At 42.6% G+C, this 23,914-nt stretch overlaps 1 protein-coding gene across 6 annotated transcripts in view; it reads left to right on the top strand.

The window, feature by feature from the left end:
• Positions 1-23,914, top strand: part of Mcr (macroglobulin complement-related) — a 770,662-nt gene that overhangs the window by 629,560 nt on the left and 117,188 nt on the right. For 5 of the 6 annotated variants that reach the window (XM_053773332.2, XM_053773333.2, XM_070085799.1 and 2 more), the window contains 6 exons: positions 12,041-12,103; positions 15,405-15,629; positions 18,107-18,293; positions 19,031-19,188; positions 20,620-20,730; positions 23,282-23,566. In XM_053773332.2, the coding sequence (XP_053629307.2) occupies positions 12,041-12,103; positions 15,405-15,629; positions 18,107-18,293; positions 19,031-19,188; positions 20,620-20,730; positions 23,282-23,566 (1,029 nt within the window). The remainder of the gene's footprint in view (positions 1-12,040; positions 12,104-15,404; positions 15,630-18,106; positions 18,294-19,030; positions 19,189-20,619; positions 20,731-23,281; positions 23,567-23,914) is intronic. The other variant, XM_053773336.2, reaches the window with a different exon arrangement.

The following is a 23,914-nucleotide window of genomic DNA, read 5'->3' as shown; positions in this document are numbered from 1 at the left end:
AAATTGGCGCACGAGAACACAACCTGAAGATAGTCACTCGAATAAGTTACGGGAAATTCAGGAAATGCTTCCGCAATCTCAGTTGTCATGGCAGAAATGAGACATAGAAGAGAGTGAACCCAATAAGAGGAAAGTCCACAGCTACACACAAACACACAAACACACACACACACACACACACACACACACACACACACACACACACACACATGGGGAAGTGTGACTAGTGGGGTTCCGCAAAGATCAGTACTTGGACCAGTATTGTTTCTTGTGCATGTAAACAGCAAGACAGAAGAAATAGTCAGAAACAGCTCTTTTTGCAAATGTAAAAGTAATGAGAAGAATATAGACAAGAACAAACCAAGAAAAACTGCAAATTGATGTGAACAAACTACAGGCTTGGTCTGACATGCGGCAAAAAAAAAATGAAAAATGAAAATGGGCAAAGGCTACAAACCTCCATTAAAGAGAGACCTCAGGGTGAGCATAGTTCTGAGCATATTGCCTGAGGCGCACATCAATTGAATAGCCGCCGCACTATAGTACATTTAGCAGGTTCATCTTGCAGTATGCAACACCAGTATCGAACCCACATCTCATAAAACGTGTCAAGAAGCTGAGCGAAAAGTGCAAAGGCTTGCCAAAAGACTAGTCTCAGACCTGAAAGGTATGAGCTACGAGGAGGTCTTAAACGATCAAAACTTAATGACACCAGTGGACAGAAGTACGATGGGTGACATGATTAGGGTGATTATGGTGCATCGTACAAAATACTGAGAGGGACTGACAGAGTCGACAGGACAAGTCTATTCTAGAAGTGAGTCTCAGGTATACGAGGGTACAATTGGAAGTTAATACAGATGAATCATAGAATGTTAGGAAATACTCCTTAAGGCTTAGAGTTGTCATTAAGTGGAACGACCTAAACAGGAAAATGGTAGAGGCAGGATCCATACATAGTTTCAAGAGATATGATACGGGTAAACCCAGTTTCGGCCAGTAGAGAGGCTAAGACTCAAACCCTGCAACCACAAATAGGTGAGTAGAGATAGGTGAGTACATACACACAGTTGCAAGGCAAGTTGAGAGGCATGACAAGGAGCAACCACATATAGTATTGGTAAGTACACACAGCGAGCTGGATAAAGAGGTGGTAGAGCCAGACTTCATATACAATTTCAAGAGTAGTTATGATAGAGCCCAAGAGGCCAGGAACAATAAATTCCTACCATATTTGTTAAGCTAAGTCGTGGTCCCCATGAACAGAAATCCTTCAGTGCAGTCGAATAAGACCGGGTTTAATTCTTATACAGATCGAGAATAATGGACACACTTTTCTTGTTCTCCTGGCTTCCTGAAACGTTTTGTTAATAAAAAAAAAATCCCTTTTGATATAATTTTTTTGCTTACCACTAATCGGATCAGAGCAGATTAGTGGTGAGTTTTAATCAACTGTTGTGTGTCGCATTCTGGGTAAGAATTTCAGATATAAAGGGAAATAACTGTAGTTTTGAAGACTGGAAACCATAAACTTGTATGCTCGTGTAAAAACAAAAAAAAAAAAAACATCACAAATAGGTTATCCCAAATAACTAATTACTTCCCGTTAGTAAAGGTTTAATTAGGAATCAGTTTTGAACTTTCATGATGATTTTATTTTGTAAATGATGTAGAATTGAATCCAAGATAACCCAATTAGGTCTTTGTGGAATATTCTTTCATTATTAGTGCATTATAACTTAATGCACAGCCAAAATGGAAGTGTACATTCATCATATGATAACTTAGAGAGGTAATAATAACATCAGATACTTATGTGATGCACAGACTTGTCCTTAGTTCAGTTTTCATTGCCAAGACTTTCAACCTGAAAATAAATGTAATATTTCAGGCTGCGTCAGCGAGAGGTGTTCACGAAGTGTTTGTGTGTTACAGAAAAGTTCACAGTGTAAGTGGTGCTAGTGGTGGCTGGCTGAGCCTCTTTCACTTACGTAAATCATCTTTTCTGTGAGACAGTGAAGCTAAAAGCTACTTGTAAGCGCATCGTGTGACATATTCCTCTCTCTCTCTCTCTCTCTCTCTCTCTCTCTCTCTCATGCTAGACATAGTGTACGTAAGCTAGAAGTACCTTTTTTGACTCCAATATGCTCTGTTTACGGCTTTGTTGTGTTTGCTTATGAAAAAAAGACGATTAAATTTTCCATTTTCTTAATTGTTTTTTTGCACCCGTTAAAAAATGGGTCCTTCCCTAAAACCACATTGATTTACGCTTTCTTTCAGGTTGAGGTAAACTGTAGAATTCGATATATTTTCCATATCGCTCCAAAGGAAACGCAAAATTTTTGACTGAGACTGGTTAGGGTAAGAGTTTCTTTATGCTCTTATCTGTTAGCGAAAGGAGAATTTGAATTATTAATAATACACGGACAGGTAAGTTGTTGAAGGTTGTTGCCGAGAGCTTCATGGGGGATATAGCTAGAGAGTGTGTCAGAGAGAGAGAGAGAGAGAGAGAGAGAGAGAGAGAGAGAGGAGGCGACGACGAACCAGCGAGGCTGGAACTTGCCTTTACCCTAACTGACTCTGATGTAGAGGACGTTGAATATTTAGAGGGGGCCTCTCAATGCTAAAGACTACACAGTACATAAGTTCAATTAATTTGTGGAAGTGAACGTGGAGAAGCGCAGAGCATGAAGGAAGAAAGATTAGACTATGCAGAACTCGGAGTCATGTGGGAAATTGAGTTAGAAAGAAAAGCCCTGAAGGATATAACGGGAGTATGTAGCTGGAAAGTGCCAGTAAGCAGAGGAGAAATTCATATCCAGAAGCAGAAGTACTGAGAAGGAAAGAGTGAGTCTGTGCTTCACCCAGAGATGCAGGGAGGCAAAAGCTAAAAGTGCAAGAGTGTGGAAGATGCTTAGAAAGTAAAGAACACCGGAGATTTCTGTGAAATAATTTTGGAATGTCTTTTCTGATCAGACAATTCATAGTTCCTGACTTTATTAGGTTAGTATAAGTTAAATCAATATAATGTACTTTTTTATACCTATAACATCTGTTTGCCCTCAAGACCATTGCAGAAGAACCAGAAATAAATTATTCATGGGTAAGAAAATAGGCTGGGCGACAATTTGAGAATGATTTATCATTGAAAGTCATATCTGAGTCAAAATTGCTATATAGCCACATCCCAAAGAAAACTGTGAAGCACCAAGTAATGACGCTGAAGAAAGAACTCACAAAGAAGGACCAGGAAGTCTGAGAGACGTATTCAGTGGAATCAGGAAAATTGCTCGAGTCAAAGAAGGAGAGCGCACCAACAAGTAATGGACACGCAGCAGGTGAGGTGAAAAAAACTCCTAAGAGAAATAGATATCTCAAATGCAGTGGGACGGAACAATCTCTGCACAGGTTCTAAGAGACGGAACAATAATTGTGTGAACCAAGCAGCGAATTTCAACAAGTCAAATGAAGCAAGGCACCTGCTTGATATCTGGAAAGCAGTAGATGTAGTCCTGATATATATAAAAGGGACCAGACAGGCAGCATTAATCTACAGGCCAGTATCACTGACATGCATGGTAAGATTATGGACAAGATTATCAGGAGAAAAGTAATGGAGCACCTGGAAAAGAGCAGATTCATAAACACCAGCCAGCACGATTTTAGAGATGGCGAACCCGGTCTCGCAAATCTACTATGACAAGGTAACGAAAGTTAGGAGTGAGAGGAATGGGTGGACAGAATATTTTTAACTGCAAAAAGGTATTCGATACAGCACCTTAGAAGAGACCAGAACAAAAGCTAAAGAAGTAGGCAGTAATAGCAGGGAAAACACTACTGTGAATCAAGGAATACTTAACAGGAAGGAAACAACGAATTAGTGAAAGGGAAGAGGTGTTGGGATGGCCGAATGTAACGAGTGGGGTTCCACAATAGTGGAACCCCACTCGGGGTGCAAAATATGGATACAACCTCAAGATTATAAGATATCTCATCCTTAACAGTGAGGTTTTTGTCATGTCCTGTAAGGTTTACATGGAGGTGTCTCTGAAAGGTTGGATATTTGGACACTTCAACATATAATGTTCTAGTGTATGGACCTGTCTCTGTCCACATAGCATTCATATCACTGGCATCTCCATACATATTGTGCAACTAGAGGTGCTCATAGCCTAGCCATAATCCAGCAGTAAGAACGTCTTATAATCTACTGACCTTATTAGTTTCTCCATAGACACGGTTAACTATACTCATTTCAAAATGATGGACAACTGATCTGCTAGTTCCTTTCTGTACAGTTCTACTGTCTTCAAACTCGTTCGCTGGTTCTTTTATCACAATGTTTTTTTTAAACTTCTGTTTCAGAAACTAAAATTTATAGACATTCTCTTTACATAATTCTAGTGAAGTTAAACAATTTTATATGCTTCGGGAAGCCTATGTGAGGTAAGACACATATGCAACAGTCAGGTATCTTTATTCCGAAACGTTTCGCCTACACAGTAGGCTTCTTCAGTCGAGTACAGAAAAGTTGATAGAAGCAGAAGATACTTGAAGACGATGTAATCAGTCCATCACCCTTAAAGTTTTGAGGTGGTCAGTCCCTCAGTCTGGAGAAGAGCATTGTTCCGTTGTCTGAAACAATATGAAGTTGAAGTGACAGGATGGAGCCTTTATATAGTGCCAGGAGGTGAGAACGGCTGGGTTTGAGAGGGACCTGCCCTCCCAAATCAACCTCCGTCTCACCTCCTGGCACTATATAAAGGCTCCATCCTGTCACTTCAACTTCATATTGTTTCAGACAACGGAACAATGCTCTTCTCCAGACTGAGGGACTGACCACCTCAAAACTTTAAGGGTGATGGACTGATTACATCGTCTTCAAGTATCTTCTGCTTCTATCAACTTTTCTGTACTCGACTGAAGAAGCCTACTGTGTAGGCGAAACGTTTCGGAATAAAGATACCTGACTGTTGCATATGTGTCTTACCTAACAATCTGTCGGTATTTTATACCATTTTAATGTTCAAGCCTATGTGAGAGGGACTCAACAAGAACATAATTCTAATACCCATTTTAATATTTATTTTATATAGGTACCTAGTTTCATACACAAGAATAATACATTCATATCTCAGCCTATTTAGAGGAACTAGTGATGAAGGGAAGTCGGTTACAATTAAACTGTGTGTAGTTGTAGTTCCCACAAGCTTGAGAGCAACATGTATGACAACAGTTCAGTTTGTAAGGTGGAAACCCAATTATTAATTCTAATACACCTCTGTATTGCAATACTAGCAGGACGGTTTACAATAAGAGCACTTCCCACCCTCCCATTGTCACCGTTAACAGAGCCATCAACGCAGATAGTCTCTGCGTTAATATTTTTAGTTTTTAGTCTGCAGGTCGTGTGTGTTCCAGAGCACTGAATTTATAAATTAGTCGAAGATTAGGATTATGTATAGTTAAGTTTTTTGGGAGGGTAGGTGAGCATGTTGATATCAAAAGTTTTCTGTAAGGGTGATGGGTAATGCTGTTGTTTCCTAGCGTGATATAGTTCCTGTGGTCCAAACATTTTTGTGTCTGACTGTTATTGGAATCCTTCATTCATTGTCCCTTGAATTGTATGTTCTAGTAATTCTGTAGACAACAATGTTTGATCACTAGCTAGCATCTAGGCATACTTAATTCTTTCCTCGTTTTAAGTATTTTGTTGGCCATAAGACAACCAAGAATAATTCTTATTACTTTTTGTTTTTTCAAGTCTGTCAATGCTTCTTCTGCGTTGCAGGACTAAAACTGATGTAGATGTCTCGAGTTTGCTAAATACATCATTTTGGCTTTAGTACTAACATTTGAGGCATAGTTGGGATTATACCGTACAACAACTGTGAGAGCTTTAAGTTTAAGCTTATTGTTAAAGCTTATTATTTAAGCTTATTAATTTCATTCACAGCTGTTAGAGTACATGAAACAGTAATACTTAGATATTTACAGGAGGAAACATAATCAGTAGGCTTGCCATTAATATTTAATTTTAATAGTCCATTTTTATGGTTACTAATTTAGACACTGACTTTCTACTAAAGGCTGTCTAAGGCTAATGTATTCCCAGCCAGAGTAGAAACATTGGACGTGTTTCTTTCACCTGTTGTCTATGTTCCCCATCAGTAAAATGGGTACCTGGGTGTTAGTCGACTGGTGTGGGTCGCATCCTGGGACACTGACCTAAGGAGGCCTGGTCACAGACCGGGCCGCGGGGGCGTTGACCCCCGGAACTCTCTCCAGAAACTCCAGATAATGTCTACTAATGTAGACACTAAACACTTTGACTTTCTCTACAGGAATTATAAGATCAAGATTATGGCAGACTATATATGATTCAGAGTGACATGCATTGTACGAGCTAACTGGGAGTACCTGGTATAGATTTGAGATCAAAATATTAAGCAGAATAGAACTTGATAAACCACCTTGAAGAATACCAAGTTATATGCTCTGTATCACGCTTTTGTAGCTTGTTAGGGAGATAAACAAGAGTCCACTGTTACCTACCTGGAGGTTACCTGGAGGTTATTCCGGGGATCAACGCCCCCGCGGCCCGGTCCATGATCAGGCCTCCCGATGGATCAGGGCCTGATCAACTAGGCTGTTACTGCTGGCCGCACGCAGTCCAACGTACGAGCCACAGCCCGGCTGATCCGGCACTAACTTTAGGTATCTGTCCAGCTCTCTCTTGAAGGCAGCCAGGGGCTTATTGGCAATTCCCTTAATGCTTGATGGGAGGCTGTTGAACAGTCTTGGGCCCCGGACACTTACGGTGTTTTCCCTTAGTGTACCAATGGCGCCCCTACTTTTTATTGGGGGCATTTTGCATCCCCTGCCCAGTCTTTCACTTTCGTAGGGAGTGATTTGTGTGTGCAGATTTGGGACCATTCCTTCCAAGATTTTCCAAGTGTAGATTATGATATATCTCTCCCTCCTGCGTTCCAACGAGTACAAGTCAAGTGCTTCCAAGCGTTCCCAGTAGTTAAGGTGCTTGACAGAACTTATACGTGCAGTAAAGGATCTCTGTACACTCTCTAGATCTGCGATTTCACCTGCTTTGAATGGAGATGTTAATGTACAGCAGTATTCCAGCCTAGAGAGAACAAGTGATTTGAAAGGGATCATCATTGGCTTGGCATCTCTCGTTTTGAAAGTTCTCATTATCCATCCTATCATTTTCTTTGCACGTGCGATCGTGGCACTGTTGTGATCCTTGAAAGTGAGATCCTCAGACATTACTACTCCCAGGTCCCTTACATTATTTTTCCTCTCTATTGTATGGCCGGAGTCAGTAGTATACTCTGTTCTAGTTATTATCTCCTCCAGTTTTCCATAACGGAGTAGTTGGAATTTGTCCTCATTGAACATATTGTTTACCGTTGCCCACTGGAAAACTTTGTTTATATCTTCTTGGAGGTTAACTTCGTCCTCAGCAGATGACAGCCTCATGCAGATCCTAGTATCATCCGCAAAGGATGATACGGTGCTGTGGTGTATATCTCTGTCTGTCTGATATGAGGATAAGGAATAAGATGGGGGCGAGTACTGTGCCTTGTGGAACAGAGCTCTTCACTATGGCAGCCTCCGATTTAACTCTGTTGACCACTACTCTTTGTGTTCGATTTGTTAGGAAGTTGAAGATCCATCTCCCCACTTTCCCAGTTATTCCTTTAGCACGTATTTTATGGGCTATTACGCCATGATCGCATTTGTCAAATGCTTTTGCAAAGTCTGTGTATATTACATCTGCATTCTGATTTTCTTCCAGTGCATCCAAGGCCATGTCATAGTGATCCAGTAGTTGTGAGAGGCAGGAGCGACCTGCCCTGAACCCATGTTGCCCTGGATTGTGCAGATTTTGGGAATCCAGGTGATTTGCAATCCTGCTTCTTATCACTCTTTCAAAGATTTTTATGATGTGGGACGTCAGAGCTATTGGTCTATAGTTCTTAGCTAATGCTTTGCTGCCACCTTTATGGAGTGGGGCTATATCCGTTGTTTTAAGTGACTGTGGAATTTCACCCATGTCCAAACTCCTCCTCCATAGTGTACTTAGGGCACGCGAGAGGGGTTTCTTGCAGTTCTTAATGAAAACAGAGTTCCACGAGTCTGGGCCCGGGGCTGAGTGCATAGGCATGTTGTCAATGGCTTTTTCGAAATCTATCGGAGTTAGGGTAATGTCGGAAATCTGGCATACATTTATGGAGTTTTGAGGCTCATTCATGAAGAAATCGTTTGGGTCGTCGATCCTCAGACCGATTAGTGGTTCACTAAACACAGAGTCGTACTGGGATTTCAAAATTTCACTCATTTCCTTGTTGTCATCTGTGTAAGTCCCATCCTGTCTGAGTAAGGGCCCGATAGTAGATGTGGTATTTGCCTTGTTTTTGGCATATGAAAAGAAATATTTTGAATTTCTTTCAATTTCACTAATAGCTTTAAGCTCCTCCTGCCTCTCCTGGTTCCTGTAAGAGTCATTTAACTTAAGTTCGATAGTTTCCACTTCCCTGGTCAGCGCCTCCTCTCGTGTATCAGATATTCTAGCACTCCTGAGGAGCTCAGTGACTCTTCGTCGTCTTCTGTAGAGGGAGCGTCTTTCTCTCTCCAGTTTACTCCTGCTCTTCTTCTTTCTTAGGGGAATATGCCTAGAACATGCTTCGGCTGCCAGGAAGTTGATCCTGTAAGAGTAAATAGCTCATACAAAAATAACTTCCCTATTCGCATCATCGGAAACATTTTTAATTTCAAGAAGAGTCGTGTATATGTGCCTGTTGTTCCCGTATACTGTTAAAAATACTGTCACACAATTAAGTTCATCTTTACTGTGTGTGAATCCATTGACAGTGGATGACATGTGTTCTAAGTGCCATCCTCTCAGATGTTTTATACAGTTAGTGAGACAGAGCGAAAACCATCATGTTGGTTATGTTTGGGTTTTGGGACAACAATGCTATTGGTCCACTACGATGACAGTTGACTTAGTAACTCATATTTCATAGTTCTAGCAGCGGGTTGCCGGGTACACGTCTCGGTTATCTGATATCATAAGTCATGTAACGTAAATGGTTTAGAAAACCGACGAGTTGAAGAATAAGACACTTATTCAACACCTGGTAATCTTTATTCCCAAGTGTTCCACAAGTTTCTCACTGATCGTAAGTCCTGCTGTCCTCGCCAGGGGTGGTGGCTTCGCCCCGGGGGAAAACAGCTTTTTGTTTCACATAACCTAGACCAGATTACATCAGTCAGTGGACTTTCTAAGTTCTTGATGAGACATGATACTTATGCCCAACTCCTAATTAACTAATTTACTATGTGTATTGGGTTTGGGTACTCAACTTGCCTATCCTTATTTCCAGTTATTTTATTAATACTCTACCATGCTTTGCTCAGGGGAGTGCGTTGTTTGAGCTCACATTTCCAAGTCATTTTAAGGTCGGATAATCCTTCCCTTACAGCCCTGAGAGGCTTGAAATACTTCGAGCATTTAGGTAGTTCTGAGACGCTTGTAAGTACACAGAGTTTACTCCAAACATTATGGATTAAAGTATCCTTGACCAGTATTATAAACCTACAGACCATTTCAGTATTAGTCATGAACTGAATAGGAGAATTTGGCGAAACCACATTCACTCGTGGAGTATACTTGCAGGAATAGCCATACAGAACTACAGCTGTTGTAGCACTGGCGAGAGTAGTAGGGTAACGCCACATCTGGATGGTTGCCAGAGGTCAGTAGCAAACTCTTATGAAAAGAAAAGAACCAAGATACATTAAGCTGGTGACTAAGACATATTATGAGATAAACAAAAAATGTATTACTGTCCGAATTAATTTGCACACTAATGTACAACATGATCATTGTATTGATAATAATAGTACCAATAATAATACCAATGGACACAATAAATGAGAGTTAAGCATTGAACGTATGGATCGCTAAAAGAGGATGGGGCCTAGAATTAGAAAATAACTAAGGAATGAAAACAAGAGTTTAAAAAGGGGAATAATAAAATAGGTGGAAGACACACACAATAAAAACAGGAATAGCAAAAGAAGGCGGTCACTAATGATGTCAACGAGGCTCAGTTTTCCATATGAATATTGTCAATTGCCTCGGTATTCAGCAGCCAAAATTCAATAAACGAGTTGCATGTCAACCGGTACGGAAGGCAGGGCGGAAGCCAGGCATCCTAGTGAGAATCATTGCCCTTTTGCTGCTCCTCTTTAATGCGGGGACCACTTTTCAGAATCTTAAAAGAAGAAGCAGAGACGGAATCCTAAAGAGGCAGAAACGGATTGTTGATATTACCACGAGGATCGAGTTTCTCGGGCAGAGCCGCTCACACCTTGGTGAGGATAGTGGTTTGTTTGTCAGGAAATACAGCATGCGTCTATGTAACTGTATTTGTGTATACCTGAATAAACTTACTTAGTCTCCTCACACGGTTAATTGACGGATGACCCGTCATTGGGTTGAGCATCCGCTGGCTTACCATAGCGGGTTTTTTACACCCATTTTGAAAAAGGGAGAGGAGGATCATTGCCTAGATTTGTCCTAAGAGAAGCTAGTCCTATAAGTGAACACACCGTCATATAGGCTGCATGTTACAGCTCATATACTGTAACTGGCACGCGACTGGCGATATAAGCAAAAGGCCTCGGTCAGATGATCAAAAGCTCTAACTGCGGGTCTTCATATGTCTGAGACCCGCTTCAGGAAACCCTTGACCTGTTTCTTGACAAACCTAACTGGCGATATATAAGAAATGTCCACAACCACTTGCTGGTTTTTCGTAAGATTATTAAGACTGTTTCTCAGGCGCAAATTTGTACCCAGGTGCAGTCAGTCTGCAAGACGAGGCTTGTGAAGGTAGCAGCTCACTAGTGTTAGGTAAATGAACTCAGATGCAACTAATGTGACATCTTATTATGGCAACGTTTCGCTCTCCAGGAACTTCGTCAAGCTTAACAAAGCTCCTGGAGAGCGAAACGTTACCACAGTAAAATGTCACATTAGTTGCATCTGTGGCCATTAACCAAACATTTTGTCGGTAATTCTTCCGTTATTACTAATTCACTAATGCTTTAACATTAAGTATACTTTAATCTATGTATTACGACATACACGGAGTGATGTATAACTGAGTAAATGTATGGTGGTGTGTATCTCTGAGTGTATGTACTGAGAGTTTGATCACCATAATGTAGTGAGAGCAATAAGTTACTAAAGCACTCTAGTGAGAGGTATAAAAGTCACTCTGACCTCCACTGTAGCTCCCTCTGACCTCCACTGTGGGTGTCTGACCTCCACTGTAGCTCCCTCTGACCTCCATGGTAGATCCCTCTGACCTCCACTGTAGGTCCCTCTCACCTCCATTGTAGCTCCCTCTGACCTCCACTATAGGTCAACCTTACCTTCAGTAATTGTAGTTATCTCTGCATCCATTGTAGGAACCTCTGGCGTCCACTGTAGGTACCTTTGGCATCATCCACTCTGGGTACCTCTTGTATCATCCACTCTGGGTACCTCTAGTATCATCCACTCTGGGTACCTCTAGCATCATCCACTGTAGGTACCTCTGGTGTTCAACAGCTACACCTTTCAGTTACTAGAATATTATTTATTTGCAACAATATACATAACTTAATACCACCACTTCATACATCTAACAGTATACAACCTTCATTGCAAGCATTATACATAATCACACCATACCACGGGTGGGGTTTGAACCCGCGATCAGTCACAAAACTCCAGACCATGTCATTACAATTTCGTGAGTCATAATTATACATAATTCTGAGTACTATATATCATGTATTTCTTATATCATGTATGTCGTTAAAGACATGTCGCCCATATCCATTGGTTCTTTAGCATTTTCACCTGTACCCTTTGCGCCCGTTTCCAAAAACACTTACGCACCCGTGTCCAATACCACTGTTGTAGCTATATAACCATTGTAACCATTTCTCACGACCATTGCAGGGCAGTTTGTTGACAAGGGGGTCGGGGGTATGGTATGCCCGTGCCAACCAGAGCAACCACATTGTAAGTGCGTGTCCTAGCCTCGTTTCCTGCACTATCTCCGCCACCAGTGTCCCACTCCACCTAGCACCTGCCTCTCTCTCTTCACCTAGCACATGTCCCACTCCACCAAGCACCTGCCCCTTTCTCTTCACCTAGCACATGTCCCACTCCACCTAGCACCTGCCCCACTCCACCTAGCACCTGCCTCTCTCTTCGCCTGGTACTCACGTTATTTAGCACCCATATCCAAGTCTTTTCCATCCTTGTCCGACAGTACTTGGCACCCATATCGAACAGTACTTGGCATCCACATCGAACAGTACTTGGCACCCATATCAAACAGTACTTGGCACATACATATGAAAATCTGGCACTTTTTTCCGACAAATATCTTGCACTCATTTTTCTAGGGATCATACGTCGTCTCTGGAAGTGGGAGGCAATCAGGTTATATCCCAGGAAAGGGAAAACAGATTCAATTCCTTGGTTCAAGATCCCTCTCCCCTCCGCCCCCAACCCTTATCACCGGCATCAAGGCACCTACCTCCCTTGAGTCACCTTTTACAATTTAAGGGGACATATGTATGATGGTACATGACTCGTGTATAAAGGCACATGACACATGTAAGATGGCACATAACACATGATGGCATATGACACATAAATGATGGTAGAGCCATGTCCAAGAATACACAACATGTATGTTGAACAGTTCTCGGAGCCAGTATGTTATTCCCTTCTGTCAACTTTAAAAATTATATCGTTCTAATAATCGATGCAAAAAAAAAATATTTTGCTCCTGCATCCAACATATAGATTATTTCGCTCTTACGTCCGATATCAAAAAAAATTCGTTCCAACACCCGATATAAAATGTTGTTTCAAATCGTTGTTTGTTTTTGTACAATGATATTAAAATAATGATAATTATCACCAGTTATTATTATTACTATTGTTATTTGTCTTCGGTGCCTATGTTCGCTATATCAACCGTTACATAACCCATGCCCCCACACTATGCTACACAAATACCAATTGCAATGTAACACCCATCTGACGCACCTTACACAGGTGATGGAATATACGTAGGCTGTGTTAGTGAAAGATCCTTCGAGGCTGGGACAGGTGGTGTCTTCTTTAACTATTTCTAGATGACTAATTGATTATTTGCAATTATTTCTAATTGATTATTTAAGATTAACTATTTCTAATTGACTATTACTAATTCACTTGTTTCTACTTGATAAATAATTGGCTAATTCTGAACGATTGTTTCTAATTGAGTATTTCCAATTGGCTGTTCTTAGCTATTTACATACATCTATTCTTTACTAGTCATATCAGTCACACCGAATTGGCTTTTACAAACTATTGTTTTCCTTGCTAGTTGTTCTCATTCCGTTCTTTCATATTAGCTAGTCTCAAGCTGGTAAATAAAACAGTGACGATTATGGCATTAGAGTTTTTAATAGGCTATCAATATTTGCTTTTTAGCTATTTCAAATTGATTACACTAAAGGGTTGTTTGTAACTGGCTAGTTCTGTCTGGCTGCTCTGGATTGGCTCCTAATTCTTAACTAGTTGTTTCTGATTGGTTGGACCAACGAAGCTTTCCTAGAGATCCTGATTGTGTCGTGTCTTGTTCCTGAGGACATTACTGTTTTGGTTAGTGCTGTTAGAACTTAGTTCATTCAGCAGTAGCCTCTATGTTGTAAGCGTTCGTGAATACTGCGTAATTATGAAATATTATTACATAGCCGGAAGCGTTAAATCGGTAGTAATAATACAGCGCCGTTGGACTGGGAGGCAAATAAGCTTTATGGGAAGTGGACAGTGACTCAAGTTACATGGTGTCCCTGCTTGGACATGTTCACTGGCAGTTATATTGTGGCTGTGAGTAATTTTACTTACAATGTTCACCACCTAGCTCTAACAACGTAATTAAGTCAACGTTATTTAACCCTGGGAGAGTTTTGGTTTGTCTGGGATAAGTTATTGATTCTACTTGTCATCAGATTCACCGCGAGAACAGACGATTCATCATGAACGTAAACAGACGGAATCCCCTAATGGCCGAGGTGACTAGACTATTTGTCAGTGATAAATCCAGATCGTTGATGTCCTGCCAGACTCAGCTACTCTGTGCTGTTTTCTTATTATTTATTTTCTGGTTATTCTTATTTCTTGTATTTTTACAGTGCCTGTTTTGGCTGTACTTCGCAAAATTGGATTTGTGTAGCCGTAGTCCCTGGCTACTAGTGTTGACACTAGCGTTCTCTACAGTAACATGAACGATTTTCCATTAACTTTTGGCACTGTTTTGGTCCTGCTTGCTTTCTTGAGTCTGCTTATTCTGCTACATTGTTTTGTTAGTTTATACATACATAATATTTACCTGAATACAAGTATTTAATATAGTGTGTAAATTATATTCATGGTTCCTGTTGTGCTGTGTGACTAATATATTGTTTCATCTCTTCCAATCCTTCCCTCCTCTCTGATTCCTGACATGTTCATCATCCTTATTTCTTGGTTGTCTTCTTACTCTTCACTCCTTCCATTTCTTCCTTATTTCTACTTTTCCTGTTCCTTATCCACCCCCTCCTTTCCTTCCACTCTCGTACCTCACCTCGGTATTCATCCATAATTCCAATCTCTTTACCTCCACAATTTCCCCCACCATTTCTGAACTTTCTTTCCTGGCTACTTATATTTATGACGTGGAAATTCTTTCCACAAACAAAATGCAACTCTTCTCGGTCTGTTCTTTCCTGTTGTTGCTTCTGCCACCACAACTCTTGCCTCTGTTGTAATCATCGTTTCTATATTTTATATAACCGCCACCAACACCACCACGACACCCACGCCACCACGACGCCGACACCACCCCGACAATGACACCACAACACCAACACTACCACTACTACAACCATCATTCTCGTTACTAACACCACTAAACATACGTTTCTTCCACCGTCTCGTCCTCACTCCATCTTCTTATCACAACTATCTCCACCCCCCCCCCTCCATCATACTCCAAATATCCCTCTCCAACTCAATACTTTAACTTTATTCTCACTCTCCCTCGTACTCCATACTACAACTCTCTCCCTAACATCACCATACCTCAACTATATCCTCTCACACCCCCTGGACACACCTCAATATCCTTCCCACACAACCACAACAACTCCTCCTCACATCCCCCACACTTCTTATCCCTCTCTCACCCCTCCATACCCCAACTCTCTCCCTCATCTTCACCTCCACTACCACCACCTCCTTCACATCCTCGCCAACACGGCCCACATGTACCCCACAGTTTGCTGGAGTTTTTGCCTTCAAGTTCCGGATGTCAGACCTGGAAGAGCTGGTGTCGGCGACGGAGGGTCGGGAGGTGAGAGTGACCGCCACTGTAGGAGACGCCTACTGGGATGTGGCCCACTCTGGCTACGCCTCCACTAGGATCTTCAGCTCGACCATCAAACTCGACTTCCTAGGAGAGTCTCCGCAGGTCCTACGCCCCGCAATGCCCTTCAAATTTTACGTGAGTTACCCTTTGAGGCTCTGGGAGCGCAATAACGTTTTCTTTCATAATTCTGCCGGTGATTATTATTTTTCAATTCAAATTCAAAATTTATTCTCTTTAAGGATTACAATGCTGAGTTTACAGAATTTGGTTGTGTGGTTTACATGTAGTAAAATAATAATTACAGAGTGTACCACTAGAACACCTAGCATGGCTAGGCATTTCGGGCAGACTTAAATTAAATCTTAAGTTTAAAATATTACAAAATTATGAGGTTAGTTGGTATTATGGCTAAGTGACTAAATACTAGTTTGTGAGTTTAGCAATGTGAATGCTTTTGTTTTGGCACTATACATAGTTTCAGTATTGGAGTATCACAGGCCAACTTATGACTAGTTAAGATTCATTATTTTGAGATTGAGATTGATATTTCTGTTTATGGTCAAATGGGTGAGTGAGTGTAAGTGTGAACCACCAGGTGGTATTCGTGTAATTAGTTGACAGGGTGTATCAGGGAGATAAGATGTTTTCTGATGGTAGTTTTGAAGGTGATGAATGTGTCTGCAGTTTTAGAATTTTCAGGTAGGGTGTTCCAGATTTTAGGGCCTTTGACATACATTGAATTTTTGTAAAGGTTTAGTCGGACACGGGGAATGTCACAGAGATGTTTGTGTCTGGTGTTGTGCCTATGGGTTCTGTCGCAACTATCAAGAAAGCGTTTTAGGTCAAGGTTAATATTGGAATTTAAGGTCCTGTAGATGTAAATTGCACAGTAGTAAGTGTGGATGTACTGAACAGGGAGTAAGTTTAGATCTATGAAGAGTGGGGGGGGGTGTTGCCAGGGATGGGATTTAGTGATTATTCTTACTGCGGCTTTTTGTTGGGTTATTATTGGCTTTAGGTGTGTTGCTGCAGTTGATCCCCAAGCACAGATAGCTTAGGTGAGGTATGGATATATAAGTGAATGGTATAGTGTGAGAAGGGCAGTTTGCAGCAAGTAGTATCGTATCATGGAGAGGATCCCAACCGTTTTGGATACTTTTTTGGTTATGTGTTGGATATGGGTGCTGAAGTTCAGGTTGTTGTCGAGGTATAGGCCTAGGAATTTGCCCTCATTATGCCTGGCAATTAGAGTGTTGTCGATCTTAATGTTAATTTGCGCATCTCCTGCTCTGCTACCAAACATAATGTAGTAGGTTTTGTCAGTCAGGGAAACCCCTCAAGGAAGGTTCCCTGATGTTAGTGAGGGGCTCTTGATTTAGGGAATTGGATCTGTGCTCCAGTGGCCCGAATTAAGCCTGAATGCCTTCCACATCCCCCCCTCAGACGCTGTATAATCCTCCGGGTTATAAACCATACCCCAGCCGGGATTGAACCCGCGGTCAGAGTCAGGCACTCCGGGTTATAATAATAATAATAATAATCCCCCTTGATTATAATAATAATAATAATAATAATAATCAGTCATGGAAAGCGCTAATCCCGCAAGGGTCTGCAACTCCTGGGAAATGGGGAGTAATCAGGTTTGATTCAGGGAAGGTAAGGGTAGCTCCAATTCCTTGAATTAAAAGCCATCACCTGCATTAAGGCACCTCCTTGAAAGGTTCGTCCGCTTATTAATATTCATAGCTAAGAGAATGAAGGAATTATCTCGGAAACTATTATATGTTGAGGAGCACCCCAGCCAGGCTATGTTGAGCAGCACCCCAGCCAGGCTATGTTGAGCAGCACCCCAGCCAGGCTATGTTGAGCAGCACCCCAGCCAGGCTATGTTGAGCAGCACCCCAGCCAGGCTATGTTGAGCAGCACCCCAGCCAGGCTATGTTGAGCAGCACCCCAGCCAGGCTATGTTGAGCAGCACCCCAGCCAGGCTATGTTGAGCAGCACCCCAGCCAGGCTATGTTGAGCAGCACCCCAGCCAGGCTATGTTGAGCAGCACCCCAGCCAGGCTATGTTGAGCAGCACCCCAGCCAGGCTGTGTTGAGCAGCACCCCAGCCAGGCTGTGTTGAGCAGCACCCCAGCCAGGCTATGTTGAGCAGCACCCCAGCCAGGCTATGTTGAGCAGCACCCCAGCCAGGCTATGTTGAGCAGCACCCCAGCCAGGCTATGTTGAGCAGCACCCCAGCCAGGCTATGTTGAGCAGCACCCCAGCCAGGCTATGTTGAGCAGCACCCCAGCCAGGCTATGTTGAGCAGCACCCCAGCCAGGCTATGTTGAGCAGCACCCCAGCCAGGCTATGTTGAGCACCCCAGCCAGACTATGTTGCAACACTAAGCTATGCTGACTAAGTTGACTTTCAGAAAAATCATCTTGCATTGTCCTTGTAAAGTTTCAGATAACCCGCACATAGGAGAGGCTTGTAACTACGTTTCGATTCGACCTGTAATGGTCCAAGTCGGGCCAAAACGTCGTCATAAGCTTCTCTCCATTATATGCAGGTTATTTGTGCATTATACCTGGTTTTGATACTGACATTTCGTGAGTGTGTCCACAGTTGTCTGCGACGCAGCACGACGGATCCAAGGTTCCGGAGTGGCGGCTCTCCCGACACAGACTGCTGGTGAGCCCCGAGGTGACACTTTACACCGGTGAGAGGCGGAAGCTTCTCTCCCGCACCGTCAAGATGACCCACGCTCGCTACGCTCTCTGGGAAGCTGAGATTGACCTCCATGTTGAGCTAGGCGAGTTCTCTTCCCTCCCGTACCTTCCTTCCTCACTCCATTCCTTCCTTTCTACCTCACTCCAGTCCTTTCCCACCCTTTACCGCTCCATTCCTTCTCTTCATTCTTTTCCCCTCCCTTCCGCCGTCTCCCTCTCCGTCCACCTTCCTCGCCTGTTTTCTTCCATTTTCTTCAGGGTAGACTGCTTTATTAGAGTCATCCTGAAACTTATTTATCTGCTTTGTGAAGATTGTTGTTAATAACTGTTGTTGTGTCGTCTAGGTCCTGAATTAGATTTTTAGATTTTGCCACCGAAGCTGCTAGTTTATTGCGCAACCCATATCCATCCTGTGGAGGGTAGCGCAAGAGTTTATGGATTCACAAAAGGTCTAGGAACTAGGCTCTAAAACGATTTGCAGGAGTACATCTGGATATATTAATATGATGGTCCATCTGGTAATTGTCCAGCAGCCAAATGAACTTTTTTTTATTTCTTGCCAAACTTTGTTTTGGCATCTTAAGTGTTTCCACTGAATTATTCTTGACAAGATCATAAGTTTGAGACATTAAAAAATAAAAGAAAGTGTCCGTCCCATGTAGCTACAGGACGACCAACCGATAACTGGCTTTGCAAGTAGAGGCTACTCATTTAATTACCTATCAACCATCCTACCTATCTATCCTCCTACCAGTCAACTAATCAGCCTCTCTATCTAACTACCTACCAACCTGTCAACTATCTTCATGCCTACCCACAGTGGACGTTGAAGTTGCCATGGAAATCGAGTCCATGCGCCTGGACGCCGAGTTGAAGGATGCCATGGGCAGTCGCTCCTACGCCTCCCTGATCACCGTGGCCCACCACTCTCCTAAAGGACGCCACCTTCAAGTCACAACCAGCACTAGGAGCCCCAAGGTCAGCCACTTCTCTAGAACACTTTCCAAGTGACCTTAGTGTGTTAGGAGTTCTGGGAACTGATCCCAGGAACTGAGCTGCACATAACCAACTACATACTGACCAGGTCACCAGGTGGGTTCATTCAGTGACCTAGTGGGTACAGTGGTGGTCTGGCGTGAGGTCACAGTTGTTCATTCAAGAAATTTACAAACTTCTGTTTTCATTCTTTTACATTTCAAATTGCCTACATGTGTTATTTTTACAAGTCAGACTTCCAAGGATTCTTTTCTAAATTACCTCTTCCAGTAAGCTTTCAAAATAACTCGCTTTCTTTGGTATGTTATCATTCAAGGTGACCTTTGTGAGTGAGGCACCTTCATAAAGTCACTTCTCTAAATAACATTTCCAAGGCAACTTTCCAAGAAACCATTTCTCAGGCGTTGCTAATGTTACGTCTAATAAAGGAACATGTAGAGTACTGGTGGAAGGTGGTATACAACATGGAGAGTACTAATGGATGGAGGTATATAACATTGATGGTATTGGTGGATGGTGGTATATAACATGGATGGTACTGGTGGATGGTGGTGTATAACATGGATGGTGCTGGTGGATGGTGGTATATAACATGGATAGTACTGGTGGATGGTGGTATATAACATGGATAGTACTGGTGGATGGTGGTATATAACATGGAGGGTACTAATGGATGGAGGTATATAACATGGAGAGTGCTAGTGGATGAAGGTATACAACATTGAAGGTACCAGCAGATGGAGATACCGAACATGGAGGGTAGTAGTAAATGGAGGTATAGATCTAACCAACTTGTCACTCTCACTATCCGAAAATAATATTTTTATTTAACACTGACAGTATAAACTGACGGCTGCTTGCTTGCGACCCTCAACTGACTTGGTTTTATACAAATCCATATTAAATATTCTACAACAATAACTGAAGATAAGTGAAATCTATTGGTTAAGTGACATGTATGGAGATGCAGCAAATAAGGACAATTTTTTTTCCCCTACGGTATGCTTGAATGTTTATATAACACAGATACCTGGGAAATAATTATGTTTCTCCTTTCCTTTATCCGCCTGTTGCTTTAAACTGTGTAACACACACACACACACACACACACACACACACACACACACACACACACACACACACACACACACACACACACACACACACACACACACACACACACACACACACACACACACACACACACACACACACACACGAAATAGACCAAGTGTCTATCGACAAGTGCCTTTGACAATTATTAATTACTATACACTCACACACTCATGCACTGGTAGGTGAGTAAGTCCTCCACTCGCTTTCTCCCTCTCCCACAGGTGAGCATGTCACTCGGTCACTCCCACAGGTGGGTGAGTACGTCACTCAGTCTCTCTCTCTCTCTCTCTCCCGCAGGTGGGTGAGTACGTCATCCTTCACGTGAGGAGCAACTTCTACCTGGAGAGGTTCCGCTACGTCTTGCTGAGCAAAGGCATGGTGATCGAGGCAGGTCAGCAGCGCATGGAGGTACGTCTCTCACATTCTGCTAACATAAGATGCATCAACGACCAGGTTATTGCTAGTTATAGGAACAAGAGGCCTGGGGTTAAACTCCTGGGCAGGCTTCCAGATCATCTTTAATTCCTATGCCATCTTAATAGGGACATATGTCAGCAGACACTTGTATTAATACTTAAAAGTAGAAACCGATGACCGATTTTTATTCGGTACTATAATCGACACTGGACACTTATGAGAGTATAATGAAACCTCATGAATTAACTCTGCTATAATTTCTAGCTTACATTAAGAATGTATAATAATCTCTTTGGACAATACTAATTTTTAAAGGGGCGCTGGACCGGTAAGCCAGTGGAAGGCCTCGGTCAGATGACCAAAAGCAGCAGTGGAGGCGGGTCATCATATAACTAAGACCCGCTTCAGAAAACATTTGACATGTTTGCTGACGAATTATACCTAACCTAGCTTAATGTCTTTTCATTTCTCTCAATGTATGTTTCCTGAGTTTTCTTTAATCTCTGTTTTAGGGATTAAAGTAATGTTGTCTGGTCGCGAAGAGGACACCAAGCAGCCTTAATGACCCTCGTGTAGTTAACAGGCTTTCAGCCTCATTAACCAACCAAGCTATGGGTGGACAAAAAGGGTGACTACATGTAACTGACTCTGCCAAGTGCACCCTGCCACACTTCTCACTGTCAGGTGCACCCTGGCTCACCCCCCTCACTGTCAAGTGCACTTTGCCCTACCCCTCATCATTGTTAACCCCTCAAGGGAGGTTCCTTGACCCTGGTGAGGGGCTCTTGATCTTGGGAATTGGATCTGTGCTCCAGTTCCCTGAATTAAACCTGAATACCTTCCTCATCCCCTCTCCTCAGGCGCTGTATAATCCTACGGGTTTAGCGCTTCCCCTTTCATTATAATAATAATAATAATAATAATAATAATCATTGTTAAGTGCACTCTGCCCCATCCCACATTATCAGCTGCACCTTGTTACACCTCCAAAAAAATATTTATCTTGCTTCCTAACGAAGAAAATACCTCCCCTACCCCCCCCCCCCATCCAATGGACACAAAAGAAAAGAAAATGAAACCAGAATTCCATTTCATTTTGCAACATTAACCTATTGTAATAAAGTTGGTAGAATTACCGACGGCTTTACAAAGCTTCTGGAGAGCGAAACGTTGCCACAATAAAATGTCACATAAGTTGCACTTTTTGACAATTTGTAAATCTCGACACACAACATCCACGTAGAGATTGTTCGATAATGTCAGAAGTTTGGTCAAACTATTAATGTTAACTTGAGGCGTTTTGCCCAAGCTGGAAACTCTTGTGTCTGATACGGATGAAATATTGACTCGACGTTAGTCGACTCTCTCTCTCTCTCTCTCTCTCTCTCTCTCTCTCTCTCTCTCTCTCTCTCTCTAGGTAGCCCCAAAGGGTTACCTTTATCCCATCATCGATGATAAGTAGAGAATGCAGCTTTTACTCGGCCTTCATATTAAAAGTGCTGTGAGTAATAACTAGGAAATGCCTCTTCAGATTGGCTTCTAATTTTCAGTGTCTGTTTCATAAGGAAGGTTTACCTCGAGTTTATCTAGAGTCGCTTCCGGAGGTCAGCGCCCCCACGGTCCGGTCCCACACCAGACCTCTTTGATCGATCAAGTGCCCGCTGCCAAAATTCCAACGTATACACCACAACCCGCTTGATCAGGAACTATTTTGAAGTTAGGTTAGGTTCGTCAGGAAACAGGACAAGTTTCCTGATGCGGGTCTTATATGATGACCTGCCAATGGAGCTTTTGGTTATCTGACCGAGGCCTTCAGCTGGCTTACCGGTCCACCCCTTTAAAAATTATGATCTGTTTTGAGGAATCTGTCAAGTTTAATCTTGAAGGCAGCTTGAGGTTCGTTGGTAATTCCCCTTATGCATGAAAAAGGGTCTTGAAGAGTCGTGGTCCCTTAACACTTACTGAGTTATCTCTTTACTCACCACTTCCCTGATTTTCACTGGAGGTGTCCTGCACCGTCTGCCAAGCCTCTTCTGTTAATTAGTAGTATTTTCGATGTGCAGGTTTGGTACCAATCCTTCCAGTATCTTCCAGGTGTAGATTATGATGTATCTTTCTCGACTACGTTCTAAGGAGTACAGATCTACAAACTTTAAGTGCTGATAGCAGTTTATCCCGCTTTGAAGGGGGCCGTTAATACACAGCAATATCCCAGCCCAGAGAGAACGAATGACCTGAACAGTGTCATCAGAGTTTGGGTTATTAGTTTCTGTGCGATAACACGTGAACGCCTTTCTTTTAAATCTTCAGTGCTGTTATTTGACTACACTAGAATCTTACGGTGCTCTATGTACTGTTCCTTATGCTGGAATTAACGTAGATGGGGCTGGGCTTATGAGATACTGGGATAACTTTCTTGGATAGCTATTGCATTTTGCAAGAGAGAGGGAGAGAGAGAGAGAGACAGACAGACAGACAGACAGACAGACACAGACAGACAGACGGACTGCATTTTCCCATATCTCTTCCTCCCTCTGAGCAGGCCTCGTTGAAGACCTTCCCACTGCCGCTGTCAGCAGAGGTGGCTGGAGTGGCTACTGTGGTGGTATACACCTTGGGACGAGACGAGGAGCTAGTGGCTGACGCCCTCACCTTCCCCGTCGATGCCCTCACTAGGAAGGGCCTCCGTGTGGCTCTACAGGAGGACGCAGGCCACGAGGGCCTAAGGGTCACAGTATCGGCCCTACCCGGCAGCCGGGTGTCCCTGGCTGGCTCCCACTGGGCATCGTACAGCATGCAGGCCGGCAACGACCTCACCCACGCTAAGGTAAGTCACTTGTGTCAAGGAGTGTCTTCTATGCCGAGTACTTAGAGTCTTAGTGTCTCCCAGGGTAAGATGAGTCCCTCGTGATTTAAAAAGACACGTGAGAAAACTCCAGGACTTATTTATTAGGAAACGTTTCGGTCATGGGACCTTGATCACTTCTGATCAAGAAATGAAGAAGGTCTCAGGACTAAAACGTTTTCTAACAAATATGTTCTAGTGTTTGCTTACGTGTTTTTTCAAAACAAGTTTGTCCATATATATTACCAACGTTTATACCATGAGTCCCTTATGGCTGGGACGCTATCAGCTCGATCCCACGAACAGTAATAAATGATTCCCTGACAAACC

This window comes from Cherax quadricarinatus, chromosome 17 (assembly GCF_038502225.1).
Source record: "Cherax quadricarinatus isolate ZL_2023a chromosome 17, ASM3850222v1, whole genome shotgun sequence".
NCBI lineage: Eukaryota > Metazoa > Arthropoda > Malacostraca > Decapoda > Parastacidae > Cherax > Cherax quadricarinatus.
Note: the sequence above shows the minus strand (reverse complement) of the source record. Positions and strands in the feature narration are given on the sequence as shown.